The following is a 21,004-nucleotide window of genomic DNA, read 5'->3' as shown; positions in this document are numbered from 1 at the left end:
TGTTGCCCACATATTTTTACTTCACACACACTTGAAACCAGGCACCTTGTATCTGTGACATCTTAATGGGCTGGAATTTTATCTTTAATCACAATTTCTACCTGCATTGCAATATAGTGCCTCCAGAAAATTATTAAAGTAAGGTACTTACCAAAAGCTTATTTTTGGCTACTACCAAAATCATGTCACCATTTCTGGACCAAGAGCAACATTTTACTAAAACCTCCACATCATCTGGTTGCTCATCTGCATTTTTGAAGAAATCTTTTATCTCGATACTTTTCAGTTCATTTCCTGAGCGCGCTGCCCAAAGCTGCAATAAAAAGTAAAGGAAATACACAAAACCTTTTTTTACTGATGTGGATACGGAATACAACAGGAAAGAGCTAACTCCCAATCACTTCTAGGAAAGAAGAGGGGCAGAGGTAATAGCATTAAAATACTCAGAAGCCCAGATTGCTTAAGGGGGGTGGGGGGAATCAAAGAAAAAAAAACACCAAAACAAACAAACAAACACACACACAAAAAATATGATTACACTATAGCAGAACCCTCTCCCTGGGATCTTCCCTCATATCATTCAAGCTACAATGCTGTCTCAACTTCTACTTAACAGAAGAATAGAAACAAAAATGATACCTGCTCTGCAATGCTATTAAAAGTCCACTCACCAAGAGAAATCTGGTATACATCTAGCTGTGCACTTTAAATTCATTGAGGGACCTGTCAAAAAACTACTGAATATTTCTGTTCCCTCCACCACAATTTTTCTTCTGAATGACAACAGCTACAGCAACCCTTCTGTCCTTATTTAGCCACTCTATAGAAAGACAACAGTGTTTTAAAAATTGCAGTTCTGAAATAGCATAGTTCTGTTGCAACCAAATGCAATAAAAATAATACTTAGATTCTGAGGGAAAACACATTATTAACCCCTCAATTCTCTTCTAGTGCATACATGAAAAACAGCACACAGAAATGGCTTTTAATTTTTATGTCTATTGATGATTCATTTTCAGAGATGACAGAATTTTCAATCAATTTAAAAACTTAAACTACTTTTTTTTAAAAAACCAAAAGTTTCACCTCCCCCCTCAAGTTTTCTTAACATTAGGAGGAGAAAAAAAAAATGGTGAAAAGTAAAGGATTCAAAATGAGGCTAGCTAGGAATTTATTTACAACTACAGGCACCCAAGTTTTCTTTCCTGGTACTGACAAGCCATTTCAAAATCTTGCATTAAAAATAAGACCAATAATCAATTGTTTCAGGATTTAATTCATTAAAGCTGATCATGCAGAGACAAAGTTTTCTCATACCTATTTTGCATTTTATTAAAAAAAAAATCCATCATCGAAACAAACAGTTGCTTTAAAAATACACTGTGTACCTTTACTGTTCCATCTGTTGAGCAGCTAGCAACGTATTCATCATTTGGTGAAAATCTACAGTGATTGACAGAATTTTCATGACCAATCATCGTATTTCTACAATACTTTTTGTTCAAATCCCAGAGCTGCATAAGAAATAAACATATAAATATCATCGTATTCATGAATTACTGAATAACAGATTGTTCATGCTGTTCTCAAAATCATGCACTGGCAATCAAAACGACAATTTTTTTTCCTTAGTTTTACCCGCATGCTCATGGACTCAATGCTATGGTCTGGGCTACCCCACAATTTACCTCCATCTGCTAACGCGCATGAAAACTATTAATATCAGAATTACATAGAAGTAGTTAAATTTTCTGTACAGTGCAGACAAGGCCCTTAAACAGCACAAAGTTACTGAAAGTTTCCTCAGACTGAGGAAGAAGCTTCCTCTTGCCTCTCTCTCTTTCAACTTTGAAGTTCAGAATTATATAGCTTAAACACAATAACAAAAATGAAATTTCTTAGGTTAGTCTTGGACAGTCTGAATATCATCCTTGCCACATCCATACTAACAAAGCTAAAAGAACATTCCATATGTTTTTTTGTTTAGGGATCCTCCTCCCCACCCCTCTCACACACAGTTTTCCAAGCCTATAGTCCACACTTCCTTTTTCCATTTCCAAATTTATTCCCTTTCTCCTAGATTTAAAAAAAAAATAAATAAAAAATCACGCATTTGAGTGTTCAAGTGAGAGCTCAAAACAAGAACAGTCACTTTGTACAGCGTTCTCTGAAAAAAAATGAGGCCCTTTTGATTAAGGTGCATACTTCTGTTATTCACTCAGGAAAGTGTCAAACACTAAAATCTTAAACACATTTAGAGTATAAAAAAGGTCATTTTAAACAAGCCCCTTCTAAATCTACCTGTTCCAAGGTGTCAGCCTTAGACAGCAAATGCACCTCCTGAGACATCCAGGAGGTCAGAACAAAAGCCTATTCTTTCTACCTTGACATCAGATCCTAACTGTATTTTACCTCTAATTTACACAAACACAAGCTCTTGCAGGAACTCTTCAGATTAGACTTCACATTACCATTACAACACCTCACATCCTGCTAGCTATAGCTGGAAGTGACAGTTGTCCCCCACACAAACAACCTCACTCCTTGCTGTCAGTTACTGCCAACAGTTCTCTTGCACTGGAACTGGGCAATTCAGCCTTACAGGGAACTAAACGAGCAGAAAACCAATCCCACCAAACAGAGATTTTTGCAGAGTTGGGTCCTTGAACCATACCACTGCAGAACAAGATCGGCACATGCACCGCAACAAAGGCAAGGATACACAGCCAGGGCATCTTCAGTGCAGGTTAACTATGTGATTTGCTTAGGGCTACTGTGAAATTGCACTCTTATTTGCCACAGTCTGGGTCTTACTTGATTCTTCTGATTTCCCCCTTCCCTCAGACACAGACTTCAGTTGTCCAGTTTCTGCTCTTTCTGTGTATACACACTGTCTCCTAATCTGAACAATGCCAGCTGGTTAACCTGACAAACCTCTTGCTTTGATTAGTGTTATTTTGTTGGCTTCTACCTTCATTTCTTTACTATTCCAAATAAATTTAATCAAAAAATGTACCTGCTACACTTCCATAATGTCTTTTTTTTAATCTTTCAGCATCACTTTTTTACATTATTAATGTTTTCAATCCTAAATTTCTGCCTTCATTTTTCTTATGCTGTTTTTAATCAGGTATTTCACTCCCATACTCTACCATTCCCATCCCACCCTCTAGAAGTCTTGCCAAAGCCCCCACCTTCATGCCCTACTAATACAGGGCTTACCAATTCTCCTTTACTGAGCATAAACACTCCTGCCTTGTTGAAAACCAACTACAGAGCTGTAGTCAGTACCCTGTTGCCATCTCTCTTCTACCAGGCTCATAAAACCCCCTTAATTTATAGCATTTAAATATATTTATACATCAGTAATCATCCTGTTATGATAAGCAGCATGAGAATAATATGAACGTTTTCCACTTACTTTGATGTAAGTGTCATTCGAGCAGGTGGCTAAAAGATACTGACCACTTCTGTTATTGAACTGGCAGCAATTGACCTGCTCTGAGTGTTCTTCATACACACATTTACACTGGCCTGTTCTTGAATTCCAGATCTAGACAGAATTGAAGGATGAAAAATACTTTTAAATATATTTAAAGTACTTCATATTAAAAAAAAATATCTGTAAACTATGCTGAAATACAGATAAAGCCCTAAAACATTCTTAATAACACCTCAAAAATGTTTTGAGGATAAAGGGAAGGCATATATATTTATGATTAGAAACAAGTTGTGAAATGAAAGGTAATAATTCAGATTGGAATCTGATAAACACTGGCATTTCACCAAGGTTTTGTACAATACTGAGGAATTAAACATTCCAAATAATTCACGTGTAACAGGAAAAAAAACCATGAAAAAAGGAATTAGGAATACATTCATCTCAAGTTATCTATAGGATTGGACTCACACATTATTTTCTACTTAAAAAGAATCATCTGATAATACAAGTAAAATAAGTGGTAATTCTGTAAGCGTGATGTTAACATTAAGCATCTTTTACATCATGTAACAAGTGGGACTTCTCTGTTTGTCTGTTTGTTAAGTAGTGAATTATCCACAAAAGATTTAAGACAGTTAAAAAACCCTTTAGTCTTAAGAATCTGCTCTTCCCGAGTTGGTTAAATCTGAAATTAGAATTATTAATTTGAAAAAAAAAAATTCTGCTCTCCATTTCCTTACCTTCACTTTTTTATCAGCTGAACAAGTTGCTACAAATTCACCATCGGCAGAGAAAGCACAACATAGTATTTCGTCATCATGGGCACTAATCTCCAGGAGTCTCTCTCCACTTTCTGCTTTAAACACCTAAAACAATAAACAATAAAATCTTACAACTCACATACAATTTTAAAACACAAATATAAGCTTGATTTCTCTCAAACAGCTCTCTTTCTATAAGCTTTTCATAAAATTGGTTTATTTTTGAAAGCATTTATAATTTCAGGGAAATTAACATAATATTTATAAAAATATTTAATTTAATTTGAGCTTCAATTTTGTAAGGATGGTAGAAATTGTTAGGGAGAGAAACGGTGAAAAATGATTTTAAAAAAGATTTTTGTATGTAATTTGTGTTTCATTAATGACTTTTTCTATCCTCACTCTTTAAGCCTAAATCCACGTCCTTTCTCAGTATTTTTTAACAGTAACTGCAAAATGTTGTATCTATTAGCAAAATGTAAACTTTTCTTAAAGCTACAAATTCCAGGGTTTATGTTTTTATATAAATATATACATATAAAATATATATATATATAAAAAAATAAATATATGATATCCTTCTGTGGAAAGTAAGAATTTCAGCAGCAATGATGATTTGCGGAACAAACAAGAAAATGTAAGTAGTGAAAAGTCATACAGGATGACACAAGTCTCAGTCTTGAGCTAGTCATAAGCAATAAAAAGACAGTTGGGGAAAAGGGTCACATTAATTAATCTCCAAAAATTCTGGGATTTAACTTTACAATGGGGGCAGTGAGGGGGGAGGAAATAATCAGGTCTCCCTTTCCTCCTTAGGTTACATATTCTTAATTATTCAAACAAATCACAGTGTTCTTTACAGCAACATTCAGGATACTACAGTTGTGAAATCCCCGTTTTGTCCTTTACTTTTTCATTGAATGGCACATCAATGACAATGAAATGGTTGGTATTTGTCCAAATAAGAACATAAGTACTGAAGTAACAGGAAATCTACATTTACAGTAAATTCTGCAGAATACTTGTTCTTAATTTAGCAATCATTCTTTTTTTTATTTTACAGAAACAGCAGAAGTAGCCTTGAAAACTGAAAAGCTTAGGCCACTATTAGAAAAAACATGAGTAAGTTCAAAGTTAAAAATGAAAAAGGATTATTACTAATTTTTCTGTTACATCTCCAACAAAAGTTTAGTTTAAATGCAATCGCAATCCACAGATTTTACTTTTTTTAGTAAAAAATGAAGAGAAAAATAAGCAATCTGCAGTCTCAATAATGAGGCCATTAAGTACAGAAGCCCAGCACAGCAACTTCAGCACAGCATAAAATGAGTACATCCACCAGGCATCTCCTCAAGTGGATGCCATGATCATAATATTGTAGAAGCCAGCAAATAAAATAAATAAAAACACAGTAACAACACATTAAGTAGCCAAATGAACAGCAACTAAGCACCACTAATATTATTACTTTAGTACTCAACTTATCAAGCATCCAAAACAATACCAAAGGCTTGCAGAAAAGTTGTTCTTTTCCCTTACCTTTGGCTGTCTGGAATATGGACACTTTACCAGGTTACTGGCTGGCTGATTGCTAGTTTTCTCGAGAGCTGGCTGGCTCCCCTGCAGGCAGACTGCTGGCAAATTTGTATTAGTCACTTTCCTCTCTCTCCCCTAATCCACTTCCTAAACACTTTGGGCCTGTTTCCAATCTAATACTGTCCTCAGCTTCAGGGGTTCATTTTTCTCCCCAGATTTATTTCTTTTGCATAAGACAATTTACTAATTAAGCACCAAAGTAGCATAATGTCCATTACCATCCCATAGAAATAGTAAAGCTGTAACTAAAACATCTTACTGTTTCTCAGTTCTGTAGAAGGTCTACTCTGACAGGAAATAACATTTTTGTAAGCAAGTATTAAATATGCTGGGGTGCATTACTTAAGCTATGAGCTTTTCCGTATCATTAAAAGGTGTCTCACATTCAGGTATTACAGTGGTGAGGGTAAAAACCCTGAAATCACACCATTTAGCTTTCAAACTAGAGGATGAGGCTTACTATTCTAAACATGCAAATTGATGTTTATGTAATAATACATCATTTTCAATCATTTGTTTGCAATATGTTCTAAACCCCTAACTTCTCCACATAATAGCGAAAGAAAAGTGACAGGACTGTTAGCAAATGTTATCAAAATGTACACAGCATCTCTTTTCACTCATGTATAGGTATCTTACCTGAAGTGTTTTATCAGCTCCACACGATGCTATTCTTTGTCTATCCTTAGAAAAGCAGGCATGGTAAACTGCATCTCTATGTGGACGAACAACCAGACGATAGAGGTTTTTCAAGGATTTTTTATTTCTACAGGGTAAGACAGTTGATTTTAGATGAGTAGGATTTCCTAGTGCCTTTTTATTATTCAAAATCCTCTCTAAAAAAAGATAACACTTTTTCACACATCTTGAGCAGCAAGCTTTATAACAAACAAACCAACCAACCCACTATACCTTACCTCTCAGCCTTCACGCTGAAGTAATAAGGGAAACACAAATTCCAACATTCACTCAGAGTTTTTATTGCCCTCCAATAGTTACAGCTTAGAGATCAAGAAAGATAATACATGCACAAGAAATTCACATGCTACTTCATGGGCAAAGCTGTTACAGTGCAAGACACAGCCTTCCTAATGACATTTTTATGATCTGGTATGTGCTATTTCTAAATAGAAATTTATTCCTGAGAATTTGTTGTACTGCAGCTCCTTTTCAAGCTTATTCAAAAACATTTGAAAATTTGCTTAGATCTTAGTAAATTTACTCTATTTTCACAGCAATGACTCAACTCTTATCACTAGATATTTAAATAACATCTATGACTATCACTGCATTTCAATCAGAGATTATGTACAGAATCTAACACACCTTAGATGACTCTCACCTTACTTTAACAAAAACTTAGAATTAGTAGCAATCAAAATCATCCTGTTTAGCCAGATCTTAATACAGAAAGCTGTCACTGTAATAAGGTGATTTTTGCTAATGAATAGATTATTACAAGATTAATTTTTTTTCTAGAGTCAAAATGAATCAATGTATTTCAAATTTTTATCATTACCAGTTTCAATCATTAGACTTAGCATTTAAATAATGGGTAAAATATCTCAAACAAAGTAGCTGCACTATAGAATGAAAGCAATTTTTCACTGCAAAATACTGACTCACCTAAGCTGACTTTTTTTTTTTTTTTTTTTTTTTAAGAGTATTTTAATAAAGCTAAAATTGCTGGTCAAGAGAGCAGTGTATTCACTTACATATCCTACAAACCATTTTTAGAACCTTGCCCTAGGACAGCAGACAAAAACATCTGTCTGTGTTCTGTTGATTTCAGTCATGTTCTTCGGCATAAGCCTCCCACATCCAAGGTGAAAGCCCTGAACTACCTGGAGATTAACTCTTCCGAATTGTTTCAACTTCCAAGCATTTCTGTTAGAATTCTGTTAGCTACGCAAAATGAAATAACCAAATATTCAAAGAAAAGACCTGAATTCAAGCATGCCTGGATCAACCTGCCTGGTTATTACCATAATCACCTGACATAGAGTCATTCTGTTTTGTAACTACCAAGTACTGCAGATACCAGAACAGAAACATCAAACAGAAGAATCTAACAGACAGTTAGATGGTCAGATGACTACTGGACTGTGGTGGGAAAATGTTTAGATAAGTATACTTTTTCCTTAAACAACTTCCAAAAATATGAAAACAGCAAAGAATTATTTAAATAGGAGAAATTTCAAGATTGCGTAGAGATTACCAAGCCTTTCAGTATTTTCCATCTCGCTGCTTTCAAAAAGTTTGCAAGTTAACACAAATGCTCTCCTTTTTAAAGTATACATTTTACTAGAAAACCTAAAACCATACTGTAACATACTCAATACCTGCACTATGACTCTAACTTTAAAAAATCACCAGTATTTAGAGAAGTTTCAGAGTATCTTATTTTCATCTTTGTACCGTTATTTAAAAGGAACAATCATTGAGTTCAGAAGTAAATATATTCCTCTATTTATTTCTACGTAATTATTACTTATCTGTAGCCTTATATATCCAGAGTTTTCCTCCTCCCACAAGTTCATGAAAATTATTTCACTTTCTTTCCCCATAAAAAAACACAGCAGATCTTAAAAAGGTCCTTATATTAGCCATACATTGTATTTAGTTGTACATTAAATTATTTCTTTGGATCAAGGGATCAGCATATCAGCAGATGGACTGCATCTACTTACATCCATTCCAAATAAAGTGTTCCTGTTTCTCTTTGCGCATATAGCTTGGCTTGTTGATACACCTCTGATGTCTCTGGTTGGCAAAGACCCAGCTGTATAATGTCAGGAAACGGCTGCCGTCCAAGAAGGTGCCCATTTAAAGACAGAAATTCCTGGAAGTTCTCACGCACTGTGCTATCCTATGTACAGAGCAGATAATATTTGGTAACACAGAAAGTGGATTTATTTCCTAAGTGCCCTTTGCTTTTTAAATTTTCTGTAACAGCTAATATTCTTACAAAAGCACTTAGTTCTATTTTTCTGTTTAGTTCTATTAGCAAGTACATACAATAGACTGAAATATTTCATTATCCTATTCAGGAAAGCATATTATGCTTATTTTTCAAATAAAGAATATTGGCAACAGTGATTTACTCAATAAGCAGTCAATGTGAAATATCAGAAAGACTATTCCAAATGGCCAACAAAATTCTACACCTCCTCAAAAGCAGAGTACCATATCTACCAACCACGAGGTACTGTTGTTAACCCTAGTTATTGAGTTCCATGGTCAGTTACTTGGGCACACGCTGAAGTTGCAACTTAAACTGAAAAGTAAGTTTTCTTCACTTTTCTCTTCTCCAAGATAAAGTTTAACTTAGTACTGTTTTTATGTTTCAGGTTTTTAAGCTTTCTATGTATCTCCCATATACACATACATCCAACAAAACGCAATTATAAAGTAAAAAAATATATTTCAAACGGACTGATCATTTACCTTTTAGTACCATACCTTTTGATCCAGGAGTGAACTATATTCTACGTATTCATGAATCAGATGAGCAGGCCCTACCAATTCTGTTTTAGCTTTAATCCAGTCTAAAGAAAACATAAGATCACGGAGCTCCTACAAGAAATACAAATCTAAGTTCAGAGCATAAAAAGGGGAAAAAGAAAAGCAAAGGAAATACATTAGGTATTTAATACGCCTCTGTACAATTGTGTCTAGTTAAAAACTTAGGCAATTTCCTGTTTTAAAATTCTGGGTATAGAAGGCTAAGCTTGTTATTTTAATGCAAAGGACTGCTTTTTGATACAGCTAGTCAAAGGGATTGGGGTACAAAGCAAACCTTGGCTTCTGTAGCACACAAGACCTGGTTTAAGATACAATTCTGAAAAACCTTCTTCTAGTCCAGTCTAGCAAAGATCACTCTGCTAATAGTGATCTGTTGTTCTTCCTAACAGATGCTGAATTTGAATGAGAGCAAAACCATCTGTTGTAATTGCATTTAACTTAAAAATGAGAAAGCTACTTGAAATTATAGAATATAATAGAATAATTTCAGTTAGAAGGGACATACAACAATCATCTAGTTCAACTGCCTGACCAATTCAGGGCTGACCAAAAGCTAAAGGAAATTATTAAGGGCATTCTCCAAACGCCTCTTAAACACTGACAGACTTGGGGCATCGACCACCTCTCTAGGAAGCCTGTTCCAGTGTTTGAATGCCCTCTCGGTAAAGAAATGCTTCCTAACATCCAGTCTAAACCTCCCCTGGTGCAGCTTTGCACCATTCACATGTGTCCCATTACTGGATACCAGGGAACAGAGCTCAGCACCTCCCTCTCCAGGTCCCCTCCTCAGAAAGCTGCAGAGAGCGATGAGGTTGCCCCTCAGCCTCCTTTTCTCCAAACCGGACAAACCCAGCGTCCTCATCTGCTCCTCCTAGGACATGCCTTCCAGTTCTGCCACCAGTTTTGTTGCTCTCCTCTGGACACATTCAAGATCCTTTTTAAATTGTGGGGCCCAGAACTGCACACAGTACTCGAGGTGAGGCTGCATGAACACTGAATACAGTAGGATAATCACCTTCTGACCGACTGGTCATGCTGTGTTTGATGCACCCCAGGATGGGGTTTGCCCTCCTGGCTGCCAGGGCACACTGCTGGCTCATACTGACCTTGCTGTCAACCAGCACCTCTAGATCCCTTTCTGCAAGGCTGCTCTCCAGCCACTCCTCCCCCAGTTTATAGTTGTGTGCGGCATTACTCCATCCTAGGTGCAGAATCTGGCATTTGGACTTGTTAAATTTCATCCCATTAATCACTGCCCAACACTCCAATCTATCTAGATCCCTCTGCAAGGCCTCTTGCCCCTCAAGAGAGTCAACAGCACCTCTAGTTTGGTATCATCAGCAAACTTGCTAATGGGGCATTCAACTCCTGCATCCAGATCATCAATAACTATATTGAACAGGACTGGCCCTAAAATTGAACCCTGAGGAACACCGCTGGTGACCGGTCGCCAGCCAGATGCAGCCCCAATCGCTAAAACCCTTTGAGCCCTGCCCTTCAGCCAGTTCTTCACCCAGCACACCAGGTATCTGTTCAGCTCACAGTTGGACAACTTATCCAGAAGGACACTGTGAGGGACAGTATCAAAAGCCTTACTAAAATCCAGAAAAACTACATCCACCACCTTCCCTTCATCCACTAGGCAGATGACTTTACCATAGAAGGATATCAAATCAGTTTAACAGGACTTTCCCTTTGTGAACCCATGTTGACTGTGCCTGATGATTGTATTATTCTTTAAATGCCTTTCAACAGCATGCAGTATAATTTCCGTAATTTTTCCAGGAAGTGAGGTTAGACTAACAGTTCTGTAGTTCCCTGGGTCTTCCCTCATGCCCTTTTTGTGGTTTGGAATAACATTGGCTAGCTTCCAGTCAGCAGAGACCTCCCAAGAACTTTGCTAGACGATCGAGAGGGGTCCTGCTGCAACATCCGATGGCTCCTTCCATACTCTGGGATGAATCCCATCAGGCCCCATGGACTTGTGAACATCCAGCTGATACAGCCAGTCCCTTACAATTTCAGCATCGGTCTGTCAGTATTATTAAATACTGAGGCAAAAAAAGCATTGAATGCTTCCACTTTTTCTTTATCCCTGCTAGGCAGATGACTATCTCCAACAATTATCGGTCCAATGTTTTCTTTAGACCTCCTCTTGTTACTAACATACTTAAAAAAGCCCTTCTTGTTAAAAAAAACATACTTGCTGGGATCGGAAAAACTGCTTAGAGACAACACTGCACAGGCTCAAAATATGTTCCAATTTAAAATCAGTAAATACCGCAAGGATTAAAAGCTTATTGTGGTTAAACAAAGAAAAAGAACACCACCCATCTTTATTAGCCTTCCAACAAATAGAAGTCATGTCTAAATATTGAGAAACAAGTAATATAAACAGTGTAAACTCTGAGAAGCATACAGTCGTAATGAGACAGGCTAAAGAACTCTGAGAAGCTAATTCTACAAAACAAATAAAAACATTTTTTCCAACACATTGAAATTAAAGAGACTGAGATAATGAAATAAGTATGATCCAAAAAAACTAGATTTGTAGCTCACATTAATTATGAAGGTTCCTATAAAATATAACTACACAAAGTGTATTTTATGTGATGAATCAGATGAACCATCTCAAAAGAGGTTCAACTGAAAAGGTTTGAGTACATGTGAAATAAAGCAATTAGCCACCAGGACCAAATGCTATTCAAGGCAAGAATTCTAAAGATACTCAAGTGAAACTACTGAAATACTGATCTTCCTGCATGACTTGCATCTTATATTAGCTCAGTACCTAAAGAACAGTAGGTGGCAAAAATGACAGCAATTTTTTAGATGTGCCAAGGCAATCCTGGGAACAAGAAATTTGCCCATCTAACTGTTGCTGGATTTTTTGTGGCTGTTGAAATCTGGCAATACGGAGATGAACTTTTACACAAAAATCAGTATGATATAAGAAGAAAAAACAAACAAGACTTCTGTAGAAAAAAAAGTAAATAATCTAATCAAATTCTCTGAAGAAATCAATTTTTTTGTATTATACAATAAAGCGAGCCTGGGTTTTCAAAAAGGTTCAGAGAAGATTTTTTATCAAAGCTTCTTAAAAAGGAAAAGAAAAACACAAGCTATTATGATAAAAAATAAGAAATCTTCTCGAGAACTGGTTGAAAAAGACAAGACACAAAGGGTAGAAATAAAGTAGTTTTCATAACAGACAGTGATTATCAGTGGAGTCCCTAAAGAACTCTATGTTTACTGTTTACCCATCTGCACAAAAGCCTGGGAGAAGAGAGGTTCAAGTGGGAAAAAGCCTGGGGGGAAAGGCGGGGGTAAGGGCGGGTCAAGAAGGGAAACAGAGGACACTTGTCAGAACTCACCTTCTGCATGTTGGCACCAGCCATGTGATACGCTAGAAAGTTATACCAGTACATGCAATCCTCTTGAGATGGAACAGGAGTATTAAGTTTGTAATATTTCTTGTACTGATTTACTATGTTTTTATGTAGCTCCTGCAATGTGAATCAAAACACACTTTCAGTTAATACTATACCAAAGTATGGGTTGTTTTCAGCATGGAGGAATTAGAATTATTATTAATATTACATTGTATATAGTATTGAGGAATAATATTATTATTTCTCAATTGTAATACGTCAAGAAAAATAAGAAAAGCTTACCTTCCAAAACTGTACATTTAACCTAATTTATTGCTTAAGACTTCTCCAGAACATTCTCTGGATATTAAAAAAACAGAAAAGCAAGCTGTTAACCTTCCTTCTTCAGCTGAGAACAGCTATTAAATCACTCTGCACATTAAATGTGGGTAGCCAATAAAAAAAGACTCTTACATAAGTGGATCTAAAGCAAGCCTAAAAACTTATCTTTTCTTCGTATCTACTCTTTCTGCCTTGTCCTTCAGAACTGATAAATTTATTGGGCCCGACTTACAGGTCCTCTCCCTGCAAGTATTGCCTTAAATTAAAAAAAAAAGAGTAAAAAGCACTTCTCTGTATTAAAAAAGAAACTTCCTCTTCTGGTAGGGTCTTGATGCCTTTGGAACCATCAGTGGAACATTCCATCTCCTGCTGGAAATGTCTTTGACAGAGAAATAATGGATATAGAGTCTTCTCTCTGTTCAGTTTCTTAGCTCCAAATGGAACCACTGTGAAATCACTCCACAGTTTCAAGTTGAAAATAAATGTTTTTAATTAGTCAGCATTAAGTTTAACTGCATTGTGGACCTATTCTCAAAGCTACTCTGGATACCATTTAAGGAACATTTTCTGAAGAATGCCCAGCTTTGGAGAACAAAGTTAAAAGGAAGTCGATTAGTCAATACCCTACCTGAAGCTGGTTGCGATTCTTCTCTATAAGAAAGTCAAGTTGAAGATCATGTAAATAATAATGGAATGATTTCCCATTACGATCACAGAACAACAGCGATTTGTTAACAAATTCCTGTAGAATATCTTCAACTTCTTCAGTTTCCATATCCCAAAGAATACAGAGAACCTAAAAAAATACATTAAGAGTCAGAACTAAGGGGTAATATGACTTGTGTGAATATCATAAAAGGCTACCAATTAACTGACAACAAAACACATGCTAACAAATATAGACATATTACAAATGGTAATAAATTCAGTAAGTTACCAATTCTTCCATAGCAGACTACAGGACAGATAATACAAGTTATCCCATCTTTTGTCTATTTGTGCTGATTTATTGTGATCGTATCTTTTTCTTAAACGGGACAAATTTCACATAACAGTTTTAGAGCCTTCAAAGAGCTCAATTACAATATAATTAAAAAGTTATATATGGAATGCACATTAAACTTAAACATTATGAATACATTTATTCAGTTACAATTTTTTAGTTTCATTACTGATAATAAAAGTCATGACACAATAATGGACCTGACCTACCCGATCTGGCAATTACCGTTAAGTTACATACAGTGCAAGTTATACGCAACAATTATAAGTTTTATGAATTCTTTAAAGTTATTGTTTATATCTCACTAAAAACAATGAGATCTCTGCATTGCTGTTATTACCTTAGTAGGTACTTTAACATCTTTTGGGAGGACAGAGAGGTCTTTATAGTAGTCTTTATAATTGTCATTCAGTTGCTCAACACTTATGGACATCGCTTCATCAAGGGCTTCATAATCATAAGAAGATGATTTTCTTATTCTTTTAAACTGTTTATTCTGCAGCTGTTTGAGATAGTATTCCCAACGACTGGGGAAGTCTCGTAATAATGCACCTATCAAGGATATCACAAGAGGAGAACCTGAAAGAAAAGATTAATTTAATCTTAGAGGTTTTCAAGGAACACAATCCAATAATTCAGTCAAGTGGTTGACTAAATCAGGTAATTTTACCAATACATTGATTAAATTCTTGAGGTGTGGAGAACAGACAAACAAAACATGTCATCCATGTAGACATCTGCAAACTCACCAAATTTAAGTGGAATAGTGGGGCAGGGGGAAGATATGCTGAAGAAAACTACTTGAAAACCAACATGAGACACTTCTATTTAGTTTAAAAAAACAAAAAGCCTTTAACAAGCACTTTTGTTTTACTTAAGGCATACAGTATTAAAGAATGTTCCTTCCTCTATTTGTAAGTCAAAACCTAGAAGAAAAAAAGACATTCAGTGGTAAACTGTATGTTAAAGAGCAGCAAGTATACCTTTGCATTCTCTTACAAGGCAGTTAGCTTGTTCTGGCAGTTCTGATATTTTCATATTCACAAACAGGGATAAAATCTCCAGTCCTTTCTCATGTGCTAGTCCACTTTCCACATGAACCTCATATTTATTGCCTAGACATTGAAACATGGAAAAAAATTAAAAGAATGTAAAAAATCCTAAGGAAATGGAGATTATTTTCCAAGCAAAATCTGGAGCAAAGGACCTGGTTCATGATTTTTTGCATAGTATTTTATATGCTTAGTACTAAGAAAAGTATAAATTCTACTTATCAGAGTCAAGTTTGCATTAGAGAGACAAAAAAATTAAAACTATAATCTAATAGTTGCAAATGCATTATGGGCATGTCGCAGCAGTGACTGCTTAATAGCGTACAGATAATCAGTCTAACAGCAGCGGTAATAGCGTAGCAATAATCAGTCTAACAGCAGCGGTGTAACAGAGGTTGAGAATCATTGCACTCTTTAATGTAGACATATAACCTTCAGGATAACATATAATATTTATTTCACAAAGAGCATAAAGTCTCACAGAGCAGAATTCTAAAACTTTGCCACTTGTGCACAAGTTGATAGACATAGATTGTATCAGATTCTTTTAAAAGTTCACAAGAACAAATTGCATACATATACACACACAATTTGTGGTGCAGGAGAGGAAATTGCTCCTTACCAGCTACAGCATCTGTTACACTCCTGTCCCTGCTGGTGATAAGAACCTGACATTGATTATCAAATGCTTTTAATACCCAGGAATCCCAAATGTCATCCAGGATCAAAAGAGATCTAGTGCAAGAAGAAATATTGCAGATTAAAGATCAACTATTAGTGCTAAAATAGTTTTGCATTTTAATAATGAAAGAACATTTTTAAGAATTTACAATGTATCACTGCATAATTTTTTATATTAATATGTAAAATATCTTAAGAGGGCACTAAACACTGTGCAAGAAAGTTGAATGCAAGTGTCTAAAAAAAGTTTTTACCTTTTATTGCTTTATAGTTACAATTGAAGTGTAAACAATAAAGTTTTGAAAAATATTTCCATTAGTAGATATCAGGAAATCCAGAAATATTTACTCTGTTTTTCAAGTCATGTGGTATCACAAATAAACAAAAAAGTTGTATACAACTAGGTAACAACTCTGCTTGACACAGGCTAGTGATAAGCTTTGTGGGAGAAACCATGTCAGTATCCCTTTAACTGGAGAGTTTTCAGTTTTGTTCTCTTATCTTCAGAAAGCTATATGACACTAATCCTCTTGTGAAGGAAGTGCCTTGGATGATGAGGCTCTTTTCACATAAACAACATTTTATAGTGACTGCGTATTCAAATCCTGTGGCTAGTGACGTTTGTAGACTTCCCTGTACCTGCCTGTATCTGACAAAGTTGTTAGTGAAAACTGTTCTTAAAAGGTTGGTTCCAAGAGAGCAAGAAGTTAAAAAGATTGGCTAGCAAGTAGATTTATGAAAAAAATACCAGTTATTTGCATTCTGTGTGTTTTGTGGTGGAAAGAAAGTTATTAAAACCAAATTCTACAAACTGTTTACATTTACTGCCTTGTTTGGGGTTTTTTTGGGTTTGGGTTTTTTTTTTTTTAAGGATGGAATTTTCAGCTACACAAGTCACTGGTTATATTGTCCAATTGCCACTGAAGCGTATGAAGACTTCCGCATTTTTCTTCAGCTAAATGACACTTATGCAATCAATGCTTATAAATAAAGATTTTATCCTTCATAAACAAGCACATACACATTATAGCCCATTTTCAAAGTTACATAAAAGTCTTGGATAACCATACCTCATTTTTATACAATTTCTCTACTAAAACTCTTTTGATAAATCAGAGGGTTTACAAGAATACTATCACAGCCATAAATGACTAATTCTGTGGTACTTTCACACTTGAAAATATGCTGGGCAGCATGAATTACAGCCTGATTTTATTTTTTTAACTAATCTGAGAACTTAAAAGTCCTCCCAATCTTTTGGTACCAGTGACTTTCTTCTCCAACCATACCAACAAACCTTAAATCCTAACTAGGATTATAAAAAAAAAAAATTAAAAAAAAAACAAAACCAAGAAACAAAAACCCAATGCACTGTGATAACAATCACAGGGCATTTAATACTGAAACTTCTTTCTTTAAAGAATATCATAGCTTCAATTTCTTCAACCACAATCCAACAAAATAAATAATGCCGTGTTGCTCAAAAAGCTTTCCTTTGACTAATACTTTAGTCCCAAGAAATGTACTGGATTCACAATTTGAAATCTTTGACTAACACCTCATTCACAAGACATATACTGGGTTGACTATTTGAAACCAGAAATAGCTGAAGTGACTTTTTGTCATCAGAGAGAATTCCAGTGCAGAGCAAGCTCCCCCACAAGCCACAGAACTAGTGAAGCTTGGTTTCCAATACACCTGCACCCTATGAACCTCACTCCCCCCTACCTCCTCCCATGCCCACTATGACTTCCCAGATAACCCATCATCAGCAAGGCTTTTAGTTTGTTCTTACAACATTCTCACATATCTCTAACTGCGCAGGATGCAGCACAGGCTGTAGCCTGTTCCCAGCTCATGTGTCCAAGCTAGTCAGTTAGCAAGTCAACAAAATTTGTTTCCCTTCAATTAATTCTGTATACCCCTTTTCACAACTGAAGGCACCTACTTGGATTTCTCTTCTTTATGCAACTGTCAATTTTCATAAACTTACAGAATTTTCCAAGATACAAAGTTCCTACCTTTAGAGTCAACTCTGGCAATATGCTCCGAGTGTTTAGGATAGAGAAGGAGAAGGGAAAGGGTAAACAGGACTAAGGTGAACAGTGTGATCCCATTAACACGGTTTCTAAATGGTGAAACGCTTAGTCTGAAAGTCAGACTAGAAAAGTTTTATAATCAATTCTTGTCCCTTTTCCTTGAGGTGCAGTCATCCTCTGCAATACTCCTACCTAACATCTGTTACTTTATCTTGAAACAGATTAATGAACATTGCCAGGTCAACCGCATCCTACATGAGATACCTGACAGTCTATAAGGAAGGCACTGCCACAGCTGGCATTGATATGCCCTTAAATAAAACCAAGTGCCTAATTGTTTCCAAAGCTGGCATTTTCTCTTTTCCCCTTAGTTTCCTCAGCATAAAGATGCTCCTTTGACAAAACACAGTAAGTACATCTTAAATGAGTCACTTTGTGCACTACAAACAATATAGCGCAGCATAGTATATCAACCATGTTAGGCTGTCATGTCACTTGGCTGTACAGTAGCTGCCAACTTCTGGAACAGTCCATGATGCCATAGGGATACATCGAACAGGAAAGTAACACAGAGTTCTCCCTTCTACTCAGAAGAGACTGTGATGTTGTGCATCAATTAAACATCCAGATTCTTCTGTATTGAAGAGTTTTGTTTTGTTTGTTAATAAACAAGAAATAACAGGAATTGCGTCAATGGAGAAAACGACTTAACATACTTCAGGGAAACCTGCACTTTCAGTTGAAAGTGTCTTGTTTGCACTTTTCATATAAGACTTCCACAAAAAAAAAAAAAAAAAAAAAAAAGAAAGATTTCTCGTGGAGGACCTGGCAGTGTTTTTCAAATTTTTTCTTTGGAAGAAAGATTATTTTCTTCCTGTACAAAAATGGCAATATTCTTCTAGTCTTTGTCATCTATAAAGATCACAAGGTCGGAGTATTATTCTTGGGATATCTCACTCAAGTGCAGTCTTGTTTAGTTTAGTACAGATTTTCCCAGACAGTAATGAAATCCTCAACAAATAGCATAATCTATTACCCACAGATGAAAAACAAAAAGTGCAGTGACTGAGGCGCTGCTTGATTAAATCAAGTCACTTATCCTGAAGTTTGAAAGCAACTGGTTTCTTGGCGATAACTGATCATATGAAAACATGCTTTCACTTTGGTAACTAGACCAAACACTTTCTGGAACAGTTGATGGCTTTTTAAAGGAAAAATTTTCTGGAGTGATACACACCCTTTTACTGCTGTATGATCCTCACACATCAGTGAAGCACTCTACATACACAATGAGAACACTGAAAGTTAGAGCAATTCTTATTTCCAACTGTTTGTTCCCAACTTTCATTATTCAATGACTAATAATTTTTCAAGCGAATGTGACTCCTGCACAGCTGGTTAACATATTTTGTTAACAGAAGCCTTATTAGCCTACTAAATATATTCATACCCAGGACAAGCCTACAATGTATCCCTTAAGTTACGCCATTAAAAAAAAATTTAAAAATCTCTAAACAGGAACAGTTATACTACGTATATTATACATCTGCCTCTAGCATCTGTTTACCTTTCAGCTTTTGTACACTTATCTGGACGTACTTATTCTTTTATCATATGTAAGGTAGTAATTTAGAAAATTTTAACAGGAACCTCTACACAAGAATTAAAATTCTAGAAGTATCGTTAGCTACACCTTGAATAACTCTTCCTAATTATCTACAGTAAAACAGAAAAAGCGGAAGAGTTAGGAAGTTGGTTTAAAAAGAAAAAAAAAACCACAACACACCAGAGACATGTAACCACAACACAGACACCTTAGACAATTAGACCAAAGTTACTCTGCAAAGTCTTCCATTAAAATAAGTGTTTCATTTTACTGACATCACCTGGGATATTTGCGTAGCATCAGCAAACGAAGACGATCTTTAGCCTCTTCAATGTTGAGTGGTGGCCTTTGTGAAAGAGTAGAGTCATGTTCTAATCTACTACAGAGATTCTGAAGTTTTATTAGGAGCCCTGCTTTGTCCTGTTTTCCAACAGAGATCCAGTGAACTCCTCCTGGAAAGTAATCTAACAAGAAAAGCAATATTAATCATGCTATACATTTAAAAGTGTAAATATTTAATAGCCGCTTACAATAGTGATCAATAACTCAATTTCAATTAAAATATAAAACTGTAAAGTCTATTGCAAGCCAGCCTTGCAACCACTAACACAGAAGGATGGTTCTACAAGACCACTACTTTTTATTTTTAAAGGAACAGGCTCTATAGGGCAAGTTCCCACAAAGAATTCACAGTGCCACTGATGCCGTCATCCCTCTTCTCTACATGCCTTCTTGCCTGTCCCTTAACAATCCCTTCTGCATCCACCTTCCTGCTAGTCTGACTTAGCATTTACTTTTTTAACCCTGTACTACTGCAGGAGTTCAGAGTTTGGGATATGAAAGTTATCCCAAAACAGTGAACAAGGCGGCATCTAGAAGAGTCAGGTATAGCAGAGGATGCTGTAGTCTCTATCCCTACATCATGTTTTCTACAGTCTGAGTCCCACTTTCTCCTCCAAGTGTCCTATGTAAGGAAAAAAAAAAAAAAAATCATTAAATGTTTTAACTTATGATCTGCTTTAAACTAATGTGATACTAGTGTAATTAAGGATGCATCTACTCTCATAAACCAAAGCAGATTCCAAGGTGAAAAGCTATTCAGAATCTTTTCCCATAAAATAATAAAATACTTAGTGGTCCTAGAGCACTAAAGGGTTCTGAAAGCTAAGTTGCAAGCAAATATTTCAGAAGCACCTAAGGAATTCAGAAACCTAAATCCTAAATTACTTTCAAGATGACATAAGATACTTTGCCGTATATGTCCAATATGCATATACCTGTAGTAATTTTTATAAAAATATAGATGTTTTTCTAAACGTACCTTCCAAGAGCTGATGATCCCTTAAAGCTTCTGCTGTTAAAACAGTCTTCCCACAACCTGCCATTCCATAAACTGTGACCCAGCCTGGATCACTTCCCAGGCAGCACAGTTTCTCTTTAATAGCATCTACCAGTTTTGGCCGAGTGACAAACACAACTGGTCTCTGTGGTACACCTCCTTCACAGAGAACTGTCTTAACTAAGGTTAAAAACAAGAAACATGAAAATAAAAAGTGACTTCTAAATGTGATGCCTCTTCAAAGCAA

The 21,004-nt window shown here is 35.8% G+C and overlaps 1 protein-coding gene across 10 annotated transcripts in view; it reads right to left on the bottom strand.

Moving 5' to 3' along the window:
- Nucleotides 1-21,004, bottom strand: part of APAF1 (apoptotic peptidase activating factor 1) — a 59,084-nt gene that overhangs the window by 34,608 nt on the left and 3,472 nt on the right. For 6 of the 10 annotated variants that reach the window (XM_049792387.1, XM_049792388.1, XM_049792386.1 and 3 more), the window contains 14 exons: nucleotides 20,740-20,937; nucleotides 19,699-19,882; nucleotides 15,715-15,827; nucleotides 15,024-15,155; nucleotides 14,381-14,619; nucleotides 13,666-13,833; nucleotides 12,699-12,830; nucleotides 9,262-9,375; nucleotides 8,490-8,668; nucleotides 6,439-6,565; nucleotides 4,183-4,308; nucleotides 3,422-3,553; nucleotides 1,389-1,514; nucleotides 152-313 (listed from right to left, as the gene is read on the bottom strand). In XM_049792387.1, coding sequence (XP_049648344.1) covers nucleotides 152-313; nucleotides 1,389-1,514; nucleotides 3,422-3,553; nucleotides 4,183-4,308; nucleotides 6,439-6,565; nucleotides 8,490-8,668; nucleotides 9,262-9,375; nucleotides 12,699-12,830; nucleotides 13,666-13,833; nucleotides 14,381-14,619; nucleotides 15,024-15,155; nucleotides 15,715-15,827; nucleotides 19,699-19,882; nucleotides 20,740-20,937 — 2,132 coding nt within the window. Of the gene's footprint in view, nucleotides 1-151; nucleotides 314-1,388; nucleotides 1,515-3,421; nucleotides 3,554-4,182; nucleotides 4,309-5,742; nucleotides 5,835-6,438; nucleotides 6,636-8,489; nucleotides 8,669-9,246; nucleotides 9,393-12,698; nucleotides 12,831-13,665; nucleotides 13,834-14,380; nucleotides 14,620-15,023; nucleotides 15,156-15,714; nucleotides 15,828-19,698; nucleotides 19,883-20,739; nucleotides 20,938-21,004 lie in introns of those variants that run through there. The other 4 variants (XM_049792391.1, XM_049792392.1, XM_049792395.1 and 1 more) reach the window with 4 other exon arrangements.

The sequence above is a fragment of the Accipiter gentilis genome, chromosome 34, assembly GCF_929443795.1.
Source record: "Accipiter gentilis chromosome 34, bAccGen1.1, whole genome shotgun sequence".
Classification (NCBI taxonomy): domain Eukaryota; kingdom Metazoa; phylum Chordata; class Aves; order Accipitriformes; family Accipitridae; genus Astur; species Astur gentilis.
Note: the sequence above shows the minus strand (reverse complement) of the source record. Positions and strands in the feature narration are given on the sequence as shown.